Below are 20,148 nucleotides of genomic sequence, written 5' to 3'. Positions count from 1 at the left end.
GGGGGTTCTGGAGGGAGTTGGGGAGCGTTTGGGGAACATCTGTAACGGTTCCCGTTACAATTAGCACTAGTTATATTAGTTGTTGTACAAAATGGAGGGCCAGGGATTGGGAAGGCCATTACATTTTTGGAAAAAGAGCAATGTTTTTAAATAAGTAAAAGCCATCTGAAGCCACATGTACTTCCAAATGTATTGTGAGTAATTTGTTGACTTCCTTACAGATATTACACTACTTTAAATTGCAGTGCAGCCCTTGTTATCAGAATTAAAAAAAAACAAACACTGTCACAATAGATTTTACACTTTTATTTATTACTTGGCTGACATTATGATTTTTTCTACAGTGCGGCCTTCCCTGCTGAGCGCCCACCCCAAGAAGAAGATCACGGCTAACTTTAACATCCTGAGTGACGATCTAGACGATGACGGGGCGGATTGAGCCGACGGTCTGGAGTGGGAGAGTAAGTTTGTATATCTGTCTGTCTGTCTGTCAGAATTGTGTACAGTAACATATACTGAGTCTGATGGTTTTGAGTGAGAAAGTAAGTGTGTTTTATCAGTCTCATTGCTGTACACACAGGAGAACATTACCTGCGTACTTTAAGGGGATGAAGGACCTTTAGCTGAAAAAATACCTGTCATTTAATTTTTTTCATATTTTTTATATATCTTATTTAGTATGTCCCACATACTATAAAGCAGACATATCAATAGGTTTCTTGACTTATTTTCAGAGATATTGAATGATAAATACCACACCCCACAGTGTCTGAGCGGAGTTTTTATTCTCCGTGTTTCTGGGTCCATAACTCGGTCGATAATTGAATTTTTTCAGCATAGATAAAAAACATGCCCGCGGCAATGTGTCTTTTAAAATATTTTAGGGTATGAATAAGGTTAAAAATTCGAAACAGCAAGATTCTTTTGTAACACTGCACGTGGAGACGGAAATTTACGAACTTTTTAAGACAACTTAAACAATAAAAAAATTAATTTGCAAAAAATCCTATCATTCAATATTTGAAAATTTACGTCAAAGTTTAATTTCGTCATTGTATTGATTAACTGTAAAAATATCGATTGGTGAAGCTGAACTCAATATTGCACAAGGGGCAAAGTTAAACGAGACACGATCATGAGAAAAACGTGTCTTGTTTACATTTCTTGAGTACGGGAAAACTCAACTATGACGTCACACATTTCTTAAATAAGCGAAATTAGCCACACCCACAGAACATTTCTGTCAAAAACCATGTAAAAATAGTTTTTGCAGTCTGAAATTCACAAAATACCCAACAATTTACAGACCATATGGCCCGTTTTTATGATCTTATACTACCCGTTTTAACCATGTATGATCTTACTGTACTAAGAGATCCACTATGACGTCAACGGCGCGCTGGACGCGCAGTGTAGGGAAACGGAAGGGTGGATTAATCATTTCCGTAATTTGATAATATTTTGCAAGAAATTTTAAATGTTTTCAGATATGTTTGTACTAGATGGTGAACGCAAACTAACAGTAAAAAAATTATACTAGTACTGTGGTTTCAATCTCGTTTTGTACATATTTTATAGAGATTATGACGTAATTCAACTGAGTCACATGACCATATATCCTTCATCCCCTTAAGTCATGGAGCACAGGGGTAATAAAGGCTTGGCTTAGATATAGTTGCATGTTCAAAGATTACTGGTTCAATTAAACCCTGTGGCACCTGATGTTGTTTGCTGTATCCGTAGACAAAGCATTTTATCTGCACTATCTCAGTCCACAAGTGTGCAATGGATTAACCTGCATTGGAATACTTTGAACAATTACTGTAAAACAACTTTTAATCGCGTGCGAGAAATTTCGCGAAGTTCGCGAGAGCCTCGTCATCGCGAATATTTCTCGCCGCGAACCGGTCATTATAGTCTATCTGTCTACTAACAAGAGAACCTACATAGGCGTGATCGCCAAAATTAATCGTCGTGAACTAGTTTACCCATGGCAAATCGCGAAATAAAGTAATTGAAATAAAAGTTGGTTTACAGTATAAGATTAGCAGTATCCATCCTTCAATCTATCCATCATTTAAATGATGTGTGTATATGTCCAGAATAATTTTTCCTTCTTTAAATGGTTTATGGTTCTATCTTTTCAAATATCTATTCATAATTTGACCTTTTTGTCTAAATTTCTTTAAAAAATTAAGTCTTCCATTCAATTGTTTGAACTTAGACCTTTGCTCTTCATTTAAATATATTGACTGAGCATGACCCAACATTTAAAATGCGTGACTATTTGCCCATATCTTTTATTGTTAAATAAAGCCTGTCATTAGTTGATGGCTACTGCACCCTGTGTATTCCTAAAAAAGGTAAACACAAGTAGTTTTATAAACTTTAGAAGGAGGAAATAATAATATGTTATTTAGCTTCCTTGTTCCCTATTAATAAGTAGTTTATATTTGACATGGCCGGTAAGCTTTTATAAAAGTCTGGGTGTTTTAAAAATTTAATTTTAGAAGTTGGGGGAAAAAAAATTTGTTAGTGTTCAATGTAGATGATATTTATGGAAAAGATAACACAAGTAAGTTGTTGAATGTAGTTTTATTTTTTTTTGTCTTTCCAGATGATACACCTATCAAACGGTCGGATCCACTCCCTGAATTCTCTGCTCGGGATGAATACCGCGAGTCTAAACTCTGGAAGGGGGTGGAGATCGGAGGAAAACAGATGAAGATTGACCTGAAGGTCATTGAGCCATATAAAAGGGTCCTCTCTCATGGAGGTATGGTCCAAGTGCAAAGTAAATACTGTATTTCAATAATAGGTCATAGGTCACAAGGACTTTCACATTGTCAAAGATTATCCCTTTTGCCAGCATATCTTGCATCCTTAGTAAGTTACCTGTATATATATTCATTAAACCTTACACAGTTTAACAATTTTGTACCATAATTCCTTTACTGGCATAGTATGGGGCAATGTGGAAAACAATGAATATGTACATATATATATTTCATTTGTCATACATGTATATACATGTACTGTCCTATAAAGGTGCTACATGTACTGTTATTGTTGGATGTATCTAGCAACAGGTGACCTCAGATCATCCCAACAAAGGGAAATAACTCTTATTAATAAACATGTTAGATGTCAATACCATTCTCCTTTTGTGACTTGATAAGTCATGATGCAATCAACTGCTGTTTTGGTCTGCTTTCTATCAGAAATTGTCTTGGAAACATATTTCAGTATACTGGGTATTTCAGCCATAAATCACTGTTTGAATAATCATTTTAGTACATGTATTGTTGTATTTATATTTTTTATTGCTAATGCTAATCCATACAAATGTGTATTAACTTTTTAAGGTTACTATGGAGAGGGACTGAATGCCATTATTATTTTCTCGGGATGTTACTTACCAGACCACAGTAGGAAAGATTATCAGTATGTGATGGATAATTTATTTATGTAAGTATGCATGAACAGTAAAACTTGTCTAATCCATATGATAAAGTAACTTTTATTAAATTCAGTTGTAAAGAATGTATCATCAAAGAGCTATCTTTCTATACGCATGGAAGGTTTTAAAAATTCTTTTAAAGGACGTATTAGTATTTTGTTTTATAGTTATTGCACATTATTTGATTATACAGTTAAAAAGGTTATTGATCATTTTTTAGAGTGAACGTTTTCTTGTGAAATTCATTGATCTTTATAAAAAAAAAAAATTCCAGGTATGTGATAAGTACCTTGGAGACCCTGGTTGCCGAGGACTACATGATTGTTTATTTCCATGGAGCCACACCACGGCGACAGATGCCAAGCTTTGGTTGGCTAAAAAAATGTTACCAGATGATTGACAGAAGGTCAGGGGTCTTTCAATATTCAAGCTAGAAATTGAAAATGTTTTAGAAAGACTTTGTAATGATCATTATATTTTTCCTCAGTTTAAAAGTATTTCAACCACAAGTTAAAAAAAAAATTTAAATAAAGAAGTTTTCTCTGTATATAACTGAACTGTAAATTACAAACTTTCTCATAAAATTCACAAAAAGAAAAGTTGCATGCCTTAGGCATTACTATGTTTGTTAAAATGATATAAAATGTGTAATTTTCCTTTAAGATTGAGGAAGAATCTGAAGTCCTTAATGCTGATTCATCCCACTCTGTGGTTAAGAACTATAGTCATGATGACCAGACCATTTATCAGGTATACTCTCATTGGCAAATCTATTGAAGCCCAATAGGGCCATGTAGTTCACTATGGCACTATCAAGCAAAACCTCTGTGATCTTTGACACGATAGCAGGGGTGCAGCAATCATGATGCATTGCAAGGCTAGGGCTATAGCAAATGGCACAACAATGTGATGATGATGATGGTGGGATAGTATGATGGAGAGAAAGTGAACATCACCTTATCATCAGGGCACAACTGCATCATTGTTATTACTTAACGAGACCAAGTCTAATTATTTCTGCCCTAGGGATTTTAATTATTTTTTGAAAGATAATTTTTACTTTTATATTTATTGATTTAAGATTAAAAAATCAAATGATTACTGTTGCACAAATGACTGCATGAAATTGATAAGCTGTGCAAAGTCATGCACACTCGAATTTGACTCGGCCGCGTTAAAATCACTTTTCATTTGTGAGAATTTTATTTTTGTATAATTACCTGAGAAAATGTGCTCACAAAGATTTCATCCTTGTAGCAGTTAATAACCACAGTTTGTGAAAATTTTGTTTTTATAATAAAAAGTTAATGAATATCATGCAAAAATAAGGTGTCACAAAAATTGAGTGATTCATGTTCATCACACTATTGACCCACACCTTGCTGGAGAGTGATGAATATTGAACTACATGGCCCTGTCCAGATTGAAATTGTCAAGAAAATATTGCACATTTATGACCATATATAATCAAAATTATTAGGATAACATTGTACAGTAAAAATTACAATATCTGGTTTGTTTTTTCTCCAGTGCCAAATTTTCCTCCAAGCTGCGGTTTGTGCGGTCGCTGTCAGAACTAGGTCAGATCATTCCTATGGAGTATATTTCTGTCCCAGAACAAGTTCAACAGTAAGTATGGGATCCAAAGGAGGGGATCAAACATAAATTAATGAATGGGGAGTGGATCAAATGTAGGTGCTAAACTTGAGAATGTATAGAAAATCAGAAAATCAGTGTTTGAAAAAATTATATGTGTTGAAAACAAATTGATTTGTAGAACTACTATTTTTTCACAGCTTTGAGACTTTAAACACAACCCTAAATCTCACTGCTATATTATTTCAATAGCAATAAGACTTCACTGCATTCTTGCTAGTTTATAATTAATTGCTATTCATCTTGGTAAGTTTACATGAAAAGAAGAGTGTCTGAAATTTTAAAAAATCATAAATTTATCATTTCCTGTATTTTATAACTGCTTTATTATTTGCTGCTAGTGTATTTATTGTGAATAATTTAATGTCATATTGTTTTGTTTAGGTACGATGATAGAATAATACAGCACCAGGCTAAAGTTACCTCCCCTATCTCTCACTCTCCTGAACCCCTTACCTCCCTTCCTAATCCCAGAGCAGCCACACACAGCACATTTATCACAGCAGGCAAGTATATCCAAATATCCTAAGGCAAGCCAAACAGCATATTAGGCAAGTATCTATAAATATCCTGATAAAGCCGAGCAGCATATCTATCCCAGAGCAGACACACAGAGCAGGCAGATATCTACTAAATCATTTAAGTTGAGAGAAGTATCTTTAATATCTTTTGCAAGAAAGAATCTCTAAATATTTCTACCAGGAAAGTATCTTTTAAAATCTCCAGCCGATAAGTATCTCTAAATATCTTAAACAGGCTAATATCTCCAAATAGAGGACAGAATTGATCATTATAACAGTAACTTGATCTGAAGAGCGGTATTACAGATTATCAGATCTAACTCCAAACTTGACGTCTCGATTGATCTGTTGATAGGCCTCTGTCAACAAAATAATATTTCCATTCCCTACAAGGTAATAGAGTAAATTTGTAAATTTTTTAACAGAATAGAAGTCATGTTGGAGCAAAATCCTAATTTTCTAGAGGAGTTTGACAATGAAAAGGAAGAAAAGAAGAAAGAGAGGGAGAGAAAGAAAGAAGAAAAAAGGAAAAAGAAAGAGGAGGAAAAACAGAGGAAGCAGGACGCAAAGGCTGCATCAAAAGGGAGGGGGCTTAAAGGATTCTTTAGGAGAAAATAAACCTTGTACAATGGGACCCCACTAAACTTGACTACCCTTAAATTCTCCCCCTTGAGTAAATTGTGTGGATTAGTTAGGGATCTCCAAACATGGATAAATTAAGTCTCCAAAGCTGAAACATAAATTTTATTAATTATTAAAGATTCAATTCTATACCCTGTAAATTTTGCACGGGAGATGAAACACTTGACTTCTGAGAATAAAATGTGCTTAAGGCCATTTCTGTTGAGTTTTACTTAATTACAGAAAAATTCTTAACCTTGATCCCTATTAAACTTTTGTTTTGATTGTCATTTTGTACACGTTATTTGCTCGTTCAGAGATTAATACTGTTGAAGGAAGAAAAAAATGTAAGCTGGCTGTGTGAGTAAGCCCTCTATGTATGTAATATTGTCAAGAGGATTTTGTTTCAGTTGTACATGACCATCTTGTTCATACATATGATTGGTGTTCTTTAAATCAATCTGCTTCTTTCTATATAAAACACTCTCCATTTTTACTGTCTGTGCTTTATTTAAGCAGATATTTGTTTAGTTGTTCATTGTCATTTGAACATTCAGTTTTGTACTAGATGTGATTTTCTTATTCTGTGTAATTTGTGATTTATTTTATTTTTTATTTACATGTATGTATCTAAAAAATGTAATTCTGAAATTAAAACTAGTGCAATCAATATTTGCCAGATTTTATAATCATGTTTTAATTGCAGATATATGTTGCCATGAACCGCCGCTGCTGTTCGTGGGATATTACAAATATATTTACACTTGATTTAATTTCTTTCTTAGATATTTGCATGTTTGTACAACAGTGATCCATGAATATATGAAAAGGAAATATATGTGTGTGAATTTTCTGCTTCTTTCTTGAAGAGCAACCAATGTTTTCTTTATAACATAACCTACTGACAATCTAAATGCAGATGCCATATAGTTAATAAAACAGAAGAATTGTTTTTCACAATCATTGTAATTTTTTGCCTCATGTATACCAGTACATGTATATGTGCATTGTAACCTCAATATTAGTATTTCTAACTAATTATATGTATTTATGAGGTAATGCCAATGTTTTTGATAAAATGTTGTAAATTCCTTATTCCTATTAAGTGCTGCGTATCATTTGTCCTGCTGAAAAATGTTATACGATTTCAAGAAGAGATAACTTGTTACAGTTTTCTTGTTTTGTAATTATTAAGATATTTTAATAAATCACAATAGAAATTTTACATGTCAGTGTTTTTAAATTTCAAAGAAGGTGATTGTTTTTACTTTTTAAAAAATTGGGATACACCATCTTCTCTGATTATTCATATGAAATTTTGTCTTTGAAGTAATGATCTCTCTAAAGACATCTAATAAATATTAAATTATAATGTGAATTACTATATAGTAATAGCAAGATAAATTGAGGGAAAATTTACACAGAAAAGGCCTTAAAACTCCTTTTTTTTTTTTACCAAAGAGTGATACTCATACTAATATTTTAGCTTTGTTTTCTCTCATTCCAGGACTATTGAATGTGAAATTCAGGTAATTTGCCCCTCAGTTTGTTTTTAACACACCTGAGCTGACTGGTTGACAGGGGATGCTTACTCCTCCAAGGCACCTGAACACTTGATATTTTCAGGGGTTGATTGTGTTGAGAATACACTGTAAATATTTGTTATTCATTCAATTCCATTAAATCTGAGGCTAAGTTGAAACTAATACTTTCACGTTAACATTTCGAAAAATTTGTGTATCGTCGATTTTCCTTATTTATGTAAATCATATATGGTACCAATTTTGATGCACCAGATGCGCATTTTGACAAATTTATGTCTGTTCAGTGATGATCATGCCCAAACGTAGGATGGAAATCCGAGAAAAATATTAAGAACCCTGTCTACACTGCACACTAAAGAGCTCTGATTCTGTGGTATCTTTCTGCAGTTAGAGTGATCTGCCCTTAGATATATGAATTCTGAAAACCAGAAATTTACAGTATATTGCTAAGTTTGTAATAGATCTAAGTATTATCCGTGTTTCAGAATGCCAACATAAATAAATTGGAACCCATTATCTACATATTACATGTACATCTACATGTTCTGAATGGAAGAAACAAGACTGGTGAAGAGTGATTTCTGTTCACTGATATACTGCATTGTGTTTGAACATCTTTCCTGGGGGTAAATGCCACGTATCATGTACTGAAAATTAAACAGATACGAGGGGTTATCAAAAAGTTCATGGACTAAGGCTATAAAATAAGTACTACATGTATGTAGTTTTTGCTTTCAAAATTTAATAAGAACATAAAGCAACAAACAATTTTTGATAATACGCATTTCATACTCAAGAACGGAGACGTATAATTTTCAAAGAATTAATGCGTATCTATACCCCCTGACCCGTACCACCTCCTAACTGCAAACCTTCTACCTAGGAGCCATGAATATTACAGTTTTACTCATCATAACTATTTATTTATTTTATGTTCTCACCACTCAATTAAGACACAACCACTTGCTTCAAAAATAAATCTTTAACCAATAGAATATTAATAATAGAGTTATTATTATACTACACATGTATGAGTTAAAAATTTATTTCCGAAACAAGTGGCTGTGATTCAAGAGCATGCAGAGAAGAAAATGTTCAAAATAATGCTTTTTTCACTGTATAAAAAAATACAGAACTCTTCTCCCAGAGGTCATTCACAATATTGGAGGAGACATCTTGCACATCATATTTACGCACCGTATATATTTTATAAAATTATTGTTGTTTTGGTATTGTTTATACCCGTTTAGCTATTGAGGGTGGATTGCTCAACTTGTATTCAGCATATGTAATTTTTTGCCTTTAAAAGAAAACAAGTTATAAGACTTTACAATTTTATTTTAAAGAAACCGCAACTCAAATTACAATAAAATAATTAACTTTACAAAACCTTTTGAAGAAATATAAATAACATTTTTTGTCAACACATTACAGTCTAGTTGCGTTAACTTTTAAAATAGTACATAATTATAATTAATATAAAGATGATTGGATATACATGTACGTGCCTTAAAAGAAAACAAGTTGTAATTCAAAACACGGCCATTATATCTCCCAGAATCGGGGTTCATTACAATTTAACAACTTGTTAACTTTTTCAGTACCCATATGACGTGAACGCATGTGGTCATCGTGTGATCAGTGTTTTCGTAATTCTAATTAAGAATTAACCTCTGTCAAATTTGGAATTTTGTATTTCATTAATTCAATTTAAGACCTGTTCAAAGTCAATAATTAAGTTTGACAAAAATCAACATTGTTTTCTCCTGAGAACACTGACCACCTACATGAAATATTTGATCTATTTATAGTGATTGACTTTACTACTCAACCGCCTGGTCCAAATAAACAATTTGTAAAGAAGGGATACGAAATATTTTTACAATTTGTCAGTTATAAAATCAAGTGATTTCAAATATGATCATGCATTGGGTATTAAAATTACACACTTAAAACTAATAGATATTATTAAATTACAACGAAAATGTGAATAATATAAAAATTCTAAATTAATTACTTCCTCACCCATAAAAAAATTGGTGCTCCAAATTTATAATAAAAAAAATATTAGTGCCCAATATACATCGTTACATGACTTTCCTTGACAATATCATAAATACAATTGAAAATAATCGTTAAAGCTAGAACATCTCACTATGTACCTTTACTTTTAATACACAACAACTGTTCGTAATATTCACTGTTCGTAAGTTAAATCGAAGTCACCGATTCCTCAACGCCTCTAACAATTCACAATATTTTCACTTTAATTTGCACAGTTCACAAGTGGTTTTACGTTTATCTTTTAAGGTACTTATAGCGTCATGGAGATGTTTACGTAGTCCTTTTGGTACACTCCTTTTACTTTGATTATAGTTTTTGTACCATATGATGTAGCACCTCGAGCGTGTCGTCATTCGTTATCATCAAATAGGTACATGCACATAAAAAAAATATAATAATACGCAATACTGTAAGTATATATGTTTATATAATATTCTTGGGTATAATACATGAAAAATAGTACAGTTAGTAAATCTTATAATATTCCAGACTACAAATCGTTCATTTAAGCATTGAATTCTTCTTTTGAGAGTCTTCGGTCCTATAACACACCTGGCCGTGCCGACAAATTGAATACCGCGCGTTAGCGCGGTATGATAATATTTGTCGGCACGGCCAGGTGTGTTATAGGACCAGAGACATCCCAAAATATAAATTCAATGCTTATATTTACATTTTCTAATTTTCCTTCTTCATAATTGCGTATTTCGTCAATCTTTAATGTGAATTTAGCGCCCTTCAAAATAGCCGTGGTTAATAGATGTAAGAGCCGTTTGTGACGTCAAATGACGTTAAATGACATTGCAAAGTTAAATTACGCAAACAAGCATTGCGAGGAAAAAAATGACAAATTCCTAACGCACATTACGTTAATTTTTACGTTAATTTTTTAGGGTTATTGTTTTTAATTGGATTGAAATAAAACAATCTACGTTTGGGTGTTCCTAGAGTATTTAAAATGCATATAGTTCCTACTGTGTATTCACAAGGTGACAAGGTTTCGCGTGTGTTATAGAAATTTGAACGTCGTGGATTTCTAATGGATTTCATGAGGAAATACACTAAATGTAAATATAGTGCTATAAATCTGAAATAAACCTTGTAAAGATTCTGCAGTTACCTCTTCGGCACAATATTCAGTACTCAAAAGGAAAAAAAATATGATGAATGCGACATCTATAAAAAAAAACAAACATGAAAATGCATATGCAACTTGTATTTTTCAACACATTACAGTCTAGTTGCGTTAGTTTTAAGAAAGTATGCATATGCTACGAAACCAGGGGGGGGGGGGGGGGGCTAGGGGCTTAAATATGATTAATACAGAGATGGTTAGATTTACACGTACGTGCCTTAAAGAAAACAAGTTGTAAGATTTTACTGTTTTATTTTAGAGAAACCGCAACTGAGGTTATCAGGGCGCCTACGACCATTATATACCTCAGAACAGGTTTCCACGACAATCTCACAACTTGTTAGTTTTTCAGTACCCATATGACATGACCGCATGTAGTTATCGTGATATCAGTGCTTGCATTACAGAAAAAGCACGTTAGACCGCTCGGCTATGTGGGCAAGTCAAAAACTTGCTTTCGATGCCGATGGAATTCTCACAGCGCTGCCCTACACTACACATGTTAGGAGACAGAATCTGTAGGTCGAGAGTTCAACCGCGGACTAGGGCGGAAGTGGGTATCCTTATGAAATGTGCTTTCTATATTAATATTTCTTCACTTCGGGCAGTTATATTAATCTATTTTAAGAGTTCTGAAAATTGTACTTTATATATAATCATTTTTTTTTTCATTAACACAGGTACAAGTATTTGTAACGATCCTCTAATAAAGCTAATGTCCAAATAACTGTATATCACTTCTATTCTCAATGACCGTGTGCTGTAGGGCAGCCCTGTAAGAATTCCATCGGCATCGAAAGCAAGGTTTTGACTGCTCGGGATGAATACCGCGAGTCTAAACTCTGGAAGGGGGTGGAGATTGGAGGAAAACAGATGAAGATTGACCTCAAGGTCATTGAGCCATATAAAAAGGTCCTCTCTCATGGAGGTAAGGTTCAAGTGCAAAGTAAATACTGTATTTTTATAATAGGTCAAGGTCTTAATTACTATCTTTTCACAAGGACATAAAATAGAAGACTTTCGCATTGCCAAAGATTATCCCTTTTGCCAGCAGATCTTGCATTCTTAGTAAGTTACCTGTATATATATTCATTAAACCTTATACAGTTTTTCAATTTTGTACCATAGTTCCTTTACTGGCATAGTATGGGGCAATGTGGAAAACATAATGAATATGTAAAGATATATTTCATTTGTCATACATGTATATACATGTACTGTCGTATAAAGGTGCTACATGTACTGTTAATTATTGTTGGATGTATCTAGCAACAGGTGACCTCAATAATACATAAAAGGGAAATAACTCTTATTAATTTATCAATAAACATGTTAGAGGTCAATACCATTCTACTTTTATGCCATGATAAGTCATGATACAATCAACTGCTGTGGGTTTGCTTTCTATTAGAAATTGTTTTGGAAACATATTTCAGTATTTAACCATTTCTAATGCTAATCCATACAAATGTGTATTAACTTTTTAAGGTTACTATGGAGAGGGACTAAATGCCATTATTATTTTCTCGGGATGTTACTTACCTGACCACAGTAGGAAAGATTATCAGTATGTGATGGATAATTTATTTATGTAAGTATACTGATTACAGTTATAAAAAGATTATACATATACAATTAGAAGGGATTATCAGTATAGATAATTTATTTATGTAAGTATTCATAAACAGTAAAACTTGTCTAATCCATATGATAAAGTCACTTTTATTAAATTCAGTTGTTAAAAATGTATCATCAAAGAGTTATCTTTCTATACACATGGAAAGTTTTAAAAATTCTTAAGACTTGTAAGTATTTTGTTGAGTAATTGCACATTATTTGATTATGTAGTTAAAAAGGTTATTGATCATTTTTTAGAGTGAAAGTTTTCTTGTGAAATTCATTGATCTTTATAAAAAAAAAAATTCCAGGTATGTAATAAGTACCTTGGAGACCCTGGTTGCCGAGGACTACATGATTGTTTATTTCCATGGAGCCACACCACGGCGACAGATGCCAAGCTTTGGTTGGCTGAAAAAATGTTACCAGATGATTGACAGAAGGTCAGAGGTCATTCAGTATTCAAACTAGAAAGTGACATGTTTTAAAAAGACTTTGTAATGATCATGATGATCATAATTTTTTCCCTCAGTTTAAAAGTATTTCAACCACAAGTGTAAAGAAAAAAAAGAATATTTCTCCATATATCATCTGAACTGTAAATTATAAACTTTCACATAAAATTCACAAAAAGAAAAGTGGCATGCCTTAGGCATTACTATGTTTGTTAAAGTGATATAAAATATGTAATTTTCCTTTAAGATTGAGGAAGAATCTGAAGTCCTTAATGCTGATTCATCCCACGCTGTGGTTAAGAACTATCGTCATGATGACCAGACCATTTATCAGGTATACTCTCATTGGCAAATCTATTGAAGCCCAATAGGGCCATGTAATTCACTATGACACTATCAAGCAAAACAACTTGGATCTTTGACACTATAGCAGTGGTGCAGTAATATTTCCATTTCTAAATTTTTTCTCTATCATAACCCTTTGAAAGTAAGCGGAGTTGTTTTGCTGATAATTATGCCGGAATGTAAATTAGGCAGGTAGTTAGGTCAGCAGCTAAGGAGTCCTAATATGCATGCAAATCTCGTGCGCATCTGTCTCTGTGTCTGACGCCGAGGAGGCGAAATATGCATGTAAATCTGCTTCGCCCGTTATGCAAATTATCCCATGTTTCCCACTATTGTTGATGCCCTGGCATACTCTCAAAACTAGACAGTGATTCCTTAAATCATGATGCATTGCAAGGATAGGGCTATAACAGATGGCATGACAATGTGATGATGATGGTGGGATAGTATGATGGAGAGAAAGTGAACATCACCTCATCATCAGGGCACAACTGTGTCATTGTTATTACTTAACGAGACCAAGTCTAATTATTTCTGCCCTAGGGATTTTGATTATTTTCTGAAAAATAATTTTTACTTTTATATTTATTGATTTAAGATTAAAAAATCACACAATGTTGCACAAATGACTGCATGAAATTGAAAAGCTGTGCAAAGTCATGCACACTCGAATTTGACTCGGCCGCGTTAAAATCACTTTTCATTTGTGAGAATTTTATTTTTGTATAATTACCTGAGAAAATGTGCTCACAAAGATTTCATCCTTGTAGCAGTTAATAACCACAGTTTGTGAAAATTTTGTTTTTATAATAAAAAGTTAATGAATATCATGCAAAAATAAGGTGTCACAAAAATTGAGTGATTCATGTTCATCACACTATTGACCCACACCTTGCTGGAGAGTGATGAATATTGAACTACATGGCCCTGTCCAGATTGAAATTGTCAAGAAAATATTGCACATTTATGACCATATATAATCAAAATTATTAGGATAACATTGTACAGTAAAAATTACAATATCTGGTTTGTTTTCTTCCAGTGCCAAATTTTCCTCCAAGCTGCGGTTTGTGCGGTCGCTGTCAGAACTAGGTCAGATCATTCCTATGGAGTATATTTCTGTCCCAGAACAAGTTCAACAGTAAGTATGGGATCCAAAGGAGGGATCAAACATAAATTAATGAATGGGGAGTGGATCAAATGTAGGTGCTGAACTTGAGAATGTATAGAAAATCAGTAAAATCAGTGTTGGAAAAAATTATGTGTTGAAAACAAATTGATTTGTAGAACTACTATTTTTTCACAGCTTTGAGACTTTAAACACAACCCAAAATCTCACTGCTATATTATTTCAATAGCAATAAGACTTCACTGCTTTCTTGCTAGTTTATAATTAATTGCTATTCATCTTGGTAAGTTTACATGAAAAGAAGAGTGTCTGAAATTTTAAAAAATCATAAATTTATCATTTCCTGTATTTTATAACTGCTTTATTATTTGTTGCTTGAGTATTTGTTTTGTATAATTGATGTAATATTGTTTTGTTTAGGTACGATGATAGAATAATACAGCACCAGGCTAAAGTTACCTCCCCTATCCCTCACTCTCCCGAACCCCTTACCTCCCCTTCCTAATCCCAGAGCAGGCACACACAGCACATTTATCACAGCAGGCAAGTATTTCCAAATATCCTAGAGCAAACAGCATATAAGACAAGTATCTATAAATATCCTAGATAAAGTCGAGCAGCATATTTATCCCAGAGCAGGCACACACAGCAGGCAGATATCTCTAAATACCTTCAGTAGAGAAGTATCTCTAATATTTCCTGCAAGCAAGGATCTCTAAATATTTCTACCAAGAAAGTTTCTCTTAAAATCTCCAGCAGACAAGTATCTCTAAATATCTCAAACAGGCTAGTATCTCCAAATAGAGGACAGAATTTATCATTATAACAGTAACTTGATCTGAAAAGCCATATCACATCTTGTAGACTGGCCCAGATTATCAGATCTAACTCCATGCTTGACGTCTCGTTTGATCTGATATTGTGCGCCTGTCAACATAATTATATTTCCTTTCACTACAAGGTAATAGAGTAAATTTATAAATTTTATAACAGAATAGAAGTCATGTTAGAGCAAAATCCTAATTTTCTGGAGGAGTTTGACAATGAAAAGGAAGAAAAGAAGAAGGAAAAGGAGAGAAAGAAAGAAGAAAAAAGGAAAAAGAAAGAGGAGGAAAAGCAAAGGAAGTAGGAAGCGAAGGCTGCATCAAAAGGGAGGGGGCTTAAAGGATTCTTTATGAGAAAATAAACTTTATACAATGGGACCCCACTAATCTGGACTAAGCTTTTTCTCCCCTTTGAGAAAATTGTCAGAATCAGTTAGTGGTCCCCAATCATATGAATCAAGTAAGTCTGCGAAGCTGAATCATAAATTTTATAATTAAGATAATTAAAAATTCAATTCTAAACCCTTAAAATTTTGCACAGGAAGTAAAACACTTGACTTCTGAGATTCGATTATAAGTATGTCATAAATGTGCTTAAGGCCATTTCTGTTGATATTTTACTTAATTACAGAGGAATTCTTAACCTTTGATTGTCATTTTTTACGTTATTTGCTCGTTCAAAGACTAATACTGTTGAAGGAAGAAAAAAAAAGCTGAAAGTGTGAGTAAGCCCCTCTATGTAATATTGTAAAGAAAATTTTGCTTCACTTGTATACATGGCTATCTTGTTTATACATATGTTTGGCTTACTTTAAATTAATTCTGTTTCTTTTCACATATTTTCGTAGGGTCAAATTTTCGAGGTTTTAGGAAAACATCTTAGTTTATGGAGACTTGATTTCGTGGATGGAGAATGTTTTAGTAGTGTACATATTAAATTTTACATTTCGTGGCAATCATAATTGCTTGGTCTCTCCTTGCCTCAAAAACAATGAAAATTAAACATGTTAAACATCCACAAAAATAAGTGATATCCCAGTATAACATCCTCATTTTTTCTATTTGTACATTGTTTAAGCAGACATTTGTTTTAATTTACATGACTGTATATCTACATATTTTGTTTCTTTGAACATTTTATTGTGTACTAGATAGGAGTTTCTAATCCTATTTAATTTATTGATTTATTTTATCGGATTACGAAATGAACATGTGCAATCAATATTTGCGATAGTCATTTTAAATTGCCAATATACGTATGTTGTCATGAACCACTACTGTTCATGTGACGTTATAAATATATTAAAGTTGGATTTAAATAATTTCTGGATATTTGCATATTTGTGTAACAGTGAAACATGAATAAAAGAAAAAGAAAATATATGTGTGCAGCATACTCTCCGTAGAGGCCTCATCTATAGAGGTTTGTGAGCAAATGAACTCCGGCCGAAGTTTGTGTGCAGTACTTACGTCTTAAATGAAGAGCAACCTTTTTATGCCTTAATTGTTTGTAAACCAACGTTTATTCGCGTACGAGAAATTTTCACGAAATTCGCGAGAGCCTCATCATAGCGAAATTTTTCTTACCGCAAACTGGTCCTTAAAGTGTATTTGTCTATTAAATACAGATCCAAAAAGGCTTTATCGCGAAATATTATCGAAAAGTTTATCCCTAGTAAATCGCGAAATAAAGTCGTCGCAAATAAAAGTATATACTTACCTACCGACAATCTAAATGCAGATGTCCTAGAAACAAATATTGCTTTTCATAATCATGGTAATTTTTGCATCACATTACCAGTATCTGTGCATTGTATTGTCATTATTAGTATTTCTACATATTGTAACTATTATATGTATTTATGAGGTGATGCCAATGTTTTTGATAAAATGTTGTAAATTCCTTATTCCTATAAAGTGCTGCGTATCATTTGCCCTGCTGAAAAATGTTATACGATTTCAAGAAGAGATAACTTGTTACAGTTTTCTTGTTTTGTAATTATTAAGATATTTTAATAAATCACAATAAAAGTTTTTCACATGTTTGTGTTACAGAACTTCTAAAAAGAACTGAGGTAATTATGGTAACGGTTTTTTTTTTTAATGGAAATACACCATCGTGCATTGAATTCAAAATTTTGTCTTTAAAGTACCGATTTCTTTGACGAAATTTGATAGATATTAAATTATGATGTGAATACTAGTAATATAAGGATATTTTGTGGGAAAAATTTACGCAGAAACGGCCTTGAAACTTGAATTTCTATATTAGGTTTTTCGCACACCTGAGCTGACTGTTTGACAGTGAATTCCTACTCCTCCTTGGCACCTGAACACTCTGTTGAGATTTCAAGCGGCCAATTGTGTTATGTCCTCCTTACAGTTTGTTTTATAAAGCACATTTTAGGCGTGGTTTAAATAACATTTAAAATCATCAAATTTGTTAAAGTCACTAATATTCATACTTTTTACTTTTCTACACTTTATACAACCATTCTTTATCATAAATCAAAAACCGGACCTTTTGTAATCATAAGCAAGTTCTTCTTGATCAAAATATAAGTTAGAAATTGTCCTGTCTTGTAATTGGTGACGGTCATCAATAAAATTACTTTTTAAAAATAAAACTAACTGTATTCACAAGTACCCTGAATTTGATATTTAATGGATGCTGTATACGAATGATTGATTGATTGATTGTGTCCTGTTTAACGTCCCTCTCCAGAATAATTCACTAATATGGAGACGTCACCATTGCCGGTGAAAGGCTGCAAATTTAGGCCTATGCTCGGCACTTACGGCCTTTGAGCAGGGAGGGATCTTTATCGTGCCACACCTGCTGTGACACGGGGCCTCGGTTTATACGGTCTCATCCGAAGGACCGTCCCATTTTGTCGCCTTTTACGACAAGCAAGGGGGTACTGAGGACCTATTCTAACCCGGATCCCCACGGGGCGATGCTGTATACGAAGTGTGTGTATCTCAGTTGATTCGATACACAAGAGCATGCTCTATGTATGAACAATTTCTAAAACGAGGTAAATTATTGACAAACAAGTTGATGAAACAAGAATATCAGCAGTCTCTTTTAAAATCATCATTTCATAAGTTCTATGGTTGATACAATGACCTTGTCAGACAATACAATTTATCATTGAGCCAAATGCATTCTGACTGACGTTTTTCATACTTATTGTTAGTCCATTATAAACTAAATTGACGACGGATTTTCCCGTTATTTTCTGATAATGGCAAGTAGCATACGGCGGGTGTGACGGTCAGCAAGGAATGCTCACTTCTCCATAGCACCTGATCCCACCTCTTATGTTTCGTAGGTCCGTGTTTGCTCTGCACTAAAAAAAACTAGATGCTGTCATGAGACAGTAATACCCGCACTAAGGTGTTTGCCTCTAAATACACGCTCCTACATATTGGGCGACTTTCCAAGGAAATAGTCAAAATAATTCTGTAATTTACATGTATTAATCAAATTGATTATGAAATTCTCAGACCCTGTGACCTATAACTCAGAACGTCTTATATTTATTTTACACATGCTTAATTCATTATATACCAGTCTGAATTTTATTAATGATGTAAATCCCCCCCCCCCCTGGAATTTACAAGGTTAAAACATGTATACACTAAAACAAGGAAAAAGTTACAATGGACCCCCCTTGGAAAATGCAGATCCCCCCCCCCCTGGTAAACACGAATATGTGTAAAATAGGTATGAAAAGTTAAACATTTGCGGCAATAGAAGTCACCACTACCCCCACCCCACCTCCACGATATAGGTTTTTGACGTTAGGGTGAGATTTACTTTAGGTTTTTTTTTATTGTCAATTTTTGGGATAGGATTTTTTTTGACTGAGGTGGACCCCCCCCCCCCCCCTGGAAAAAAATTCTGGATCCGCGTCTGAAATTAGATTTTGATGTATGTTTTGCTCATAATAGGACCTTTTTAAATTTACTACCCCCCCCCCTCCCCATCGACACCACAATCACACAGCACATACTTTTTGGAATAGGCTAGATGGAAAAGGTTTGTTAAAATTTAATATCGTTTGTAATGAATTAATCTAAAATTTGTTCTTGTACTATACATGTGAACATGTAAATTTCTACATTACATCACGTTGCGTTACCATTTGGCACACCTCGACCGATTCCCACTTCATCTGATAAGGTGACAGAATCGACGAAAGTTCGCCAAAATGACACATGGTTGCAGTCTGGTGTGCATTGGATTAATTCATTTTGTGTTATAATTGGATTTATATTTCATGAAGTTTACAAGACACAGGGGGTCGGTAAGTAGAAGTCAACGATTAGGTTAAAGTTTAAAAAGGGTCAAAGATCATCCCATGCCACACTAGACGAATTTCATATTGTGAAGTTATCTCCCGTTGTCGATGTGACATTCAGTTACTGCCAATACTGGTGCGGATCCAGAATTTTTTTTCGGAAGTAGGGAGGGGGGTTCACATCTCAGTCAAAAAATTCCAGCCCAGAATTTCGTGACAAGCAGGAGAAAAAAAATGAAAACAAATAAACAAATAAAAAAACAATGATAGTGAGGTCAATGTTTTCTAAGTTTATAGGGAGAGGATGTCAAGAGTCATTTTTTACTTGCTACAGTATATAGTCTTGTTTAAATAACAAAGCAAATGCCAGATGGGGGGGGGGGAGGGGGGATTCCAATCTTCCTACCCACTTCCTGTCCCTGAAATAACAATCTATTTTGTGATTCCAGTTTAATAGTATATTTTTTTTT

General features: G+C 33.6%; 2 protein-coding genes across 4 annotated transcripts; both read left to right on the top strand.

Annotated features, from left to right (window-relative positions):
* The first annotated feature begins 322 nt into the window (after positions 1-322).
* LOC134281010 (protein prune homolog 2-like) lies at positions 323-7,124 on the top strand. 3 transcript variants are annotated; one of them, XM_062763465.1, is made up of 8 exons: positions 323-461; positions 2,618-2,776; positions 3,366-3,468; positions 3,735-3,866; positions 4,124-4,210; positions 4,991-5,089; positions 5,501-5,622; positions 6,068-7,124. In XM_062763465.1, the coding sequence occupies exons 2-8, from the start codon at positions 2,722-2,724 to the stop codon at positions 6,253-6,255; spliced, it is 786 nt and encodes a 261-aa protein (XP_062619449.1). In that variant the 5' UTR covers positions 323-461; positions 2,618-2,721; the 3' UTR covers positions 6,256-7,124. The 3 variants fall into 3 exon arrangements, with proteins under 3 accessions (XP_062619449.1, XP_062619448.1, XP_062619450.1); XM_062763464.1 differs by lacking the exon at positions 323-461 and adding an exon at positions 2,410-2,465; XM_062763466.1 differs by lacking the exon at positions 323-461 and adding an exon at positions 2,414-2,465 and having other exon boundaries at positions 6,063-6,190.
* Positions 7,125-11,365: 4,241 nt separating this feature from the next.
* LOC134281009 (protein prune homolog 2-like) lies at positions 11,366-15,715 on the top strand. Its single transcript, XM_062763463.1, has 8 exons — positions 11,366-11,417; positions 11,768-11,929; positions 12,490-12,592; positions 12,930-13,061; positions 13,321-13,407; positions 14,461-14,559; positions 14,968-15,090; positions 15,541-15,715. Exons 1-7 carry the CDS (start codon positions 11,366-11,368, stop codon positions 15,050-15,052), a joined length of 720 nt encoding a protein of 239 aa, XP_062619447.1. The 3' UTR covers positions 15,053-15,090; positions 15,541-15,715.
* The last annotated feature ends 4,433 nt before the right edge of the window (positions 15,716-20,148 follow it).

This window comes from Saccostrea cucullata, unplaced genomic scaffold (genome assembly GCF_032062105.1).
Source record: "Saccostrea cucullata isolate Sc308-1 unplaced genomic scaffold, CSIRO_AGI_Scuc_v1 ctg5607, whole genome shotgun sequence".
NCBI lineage: Eukaryota > Metazoa > Mollusca > Bivalvia > Ostreida > Ostreidae > Saccostrea > Saccostrea cuccullata.
Note: the sequence above shows the minus strand (reverse complement) of the source record. Positions and strands in the feature narration are given on the sequence as shown.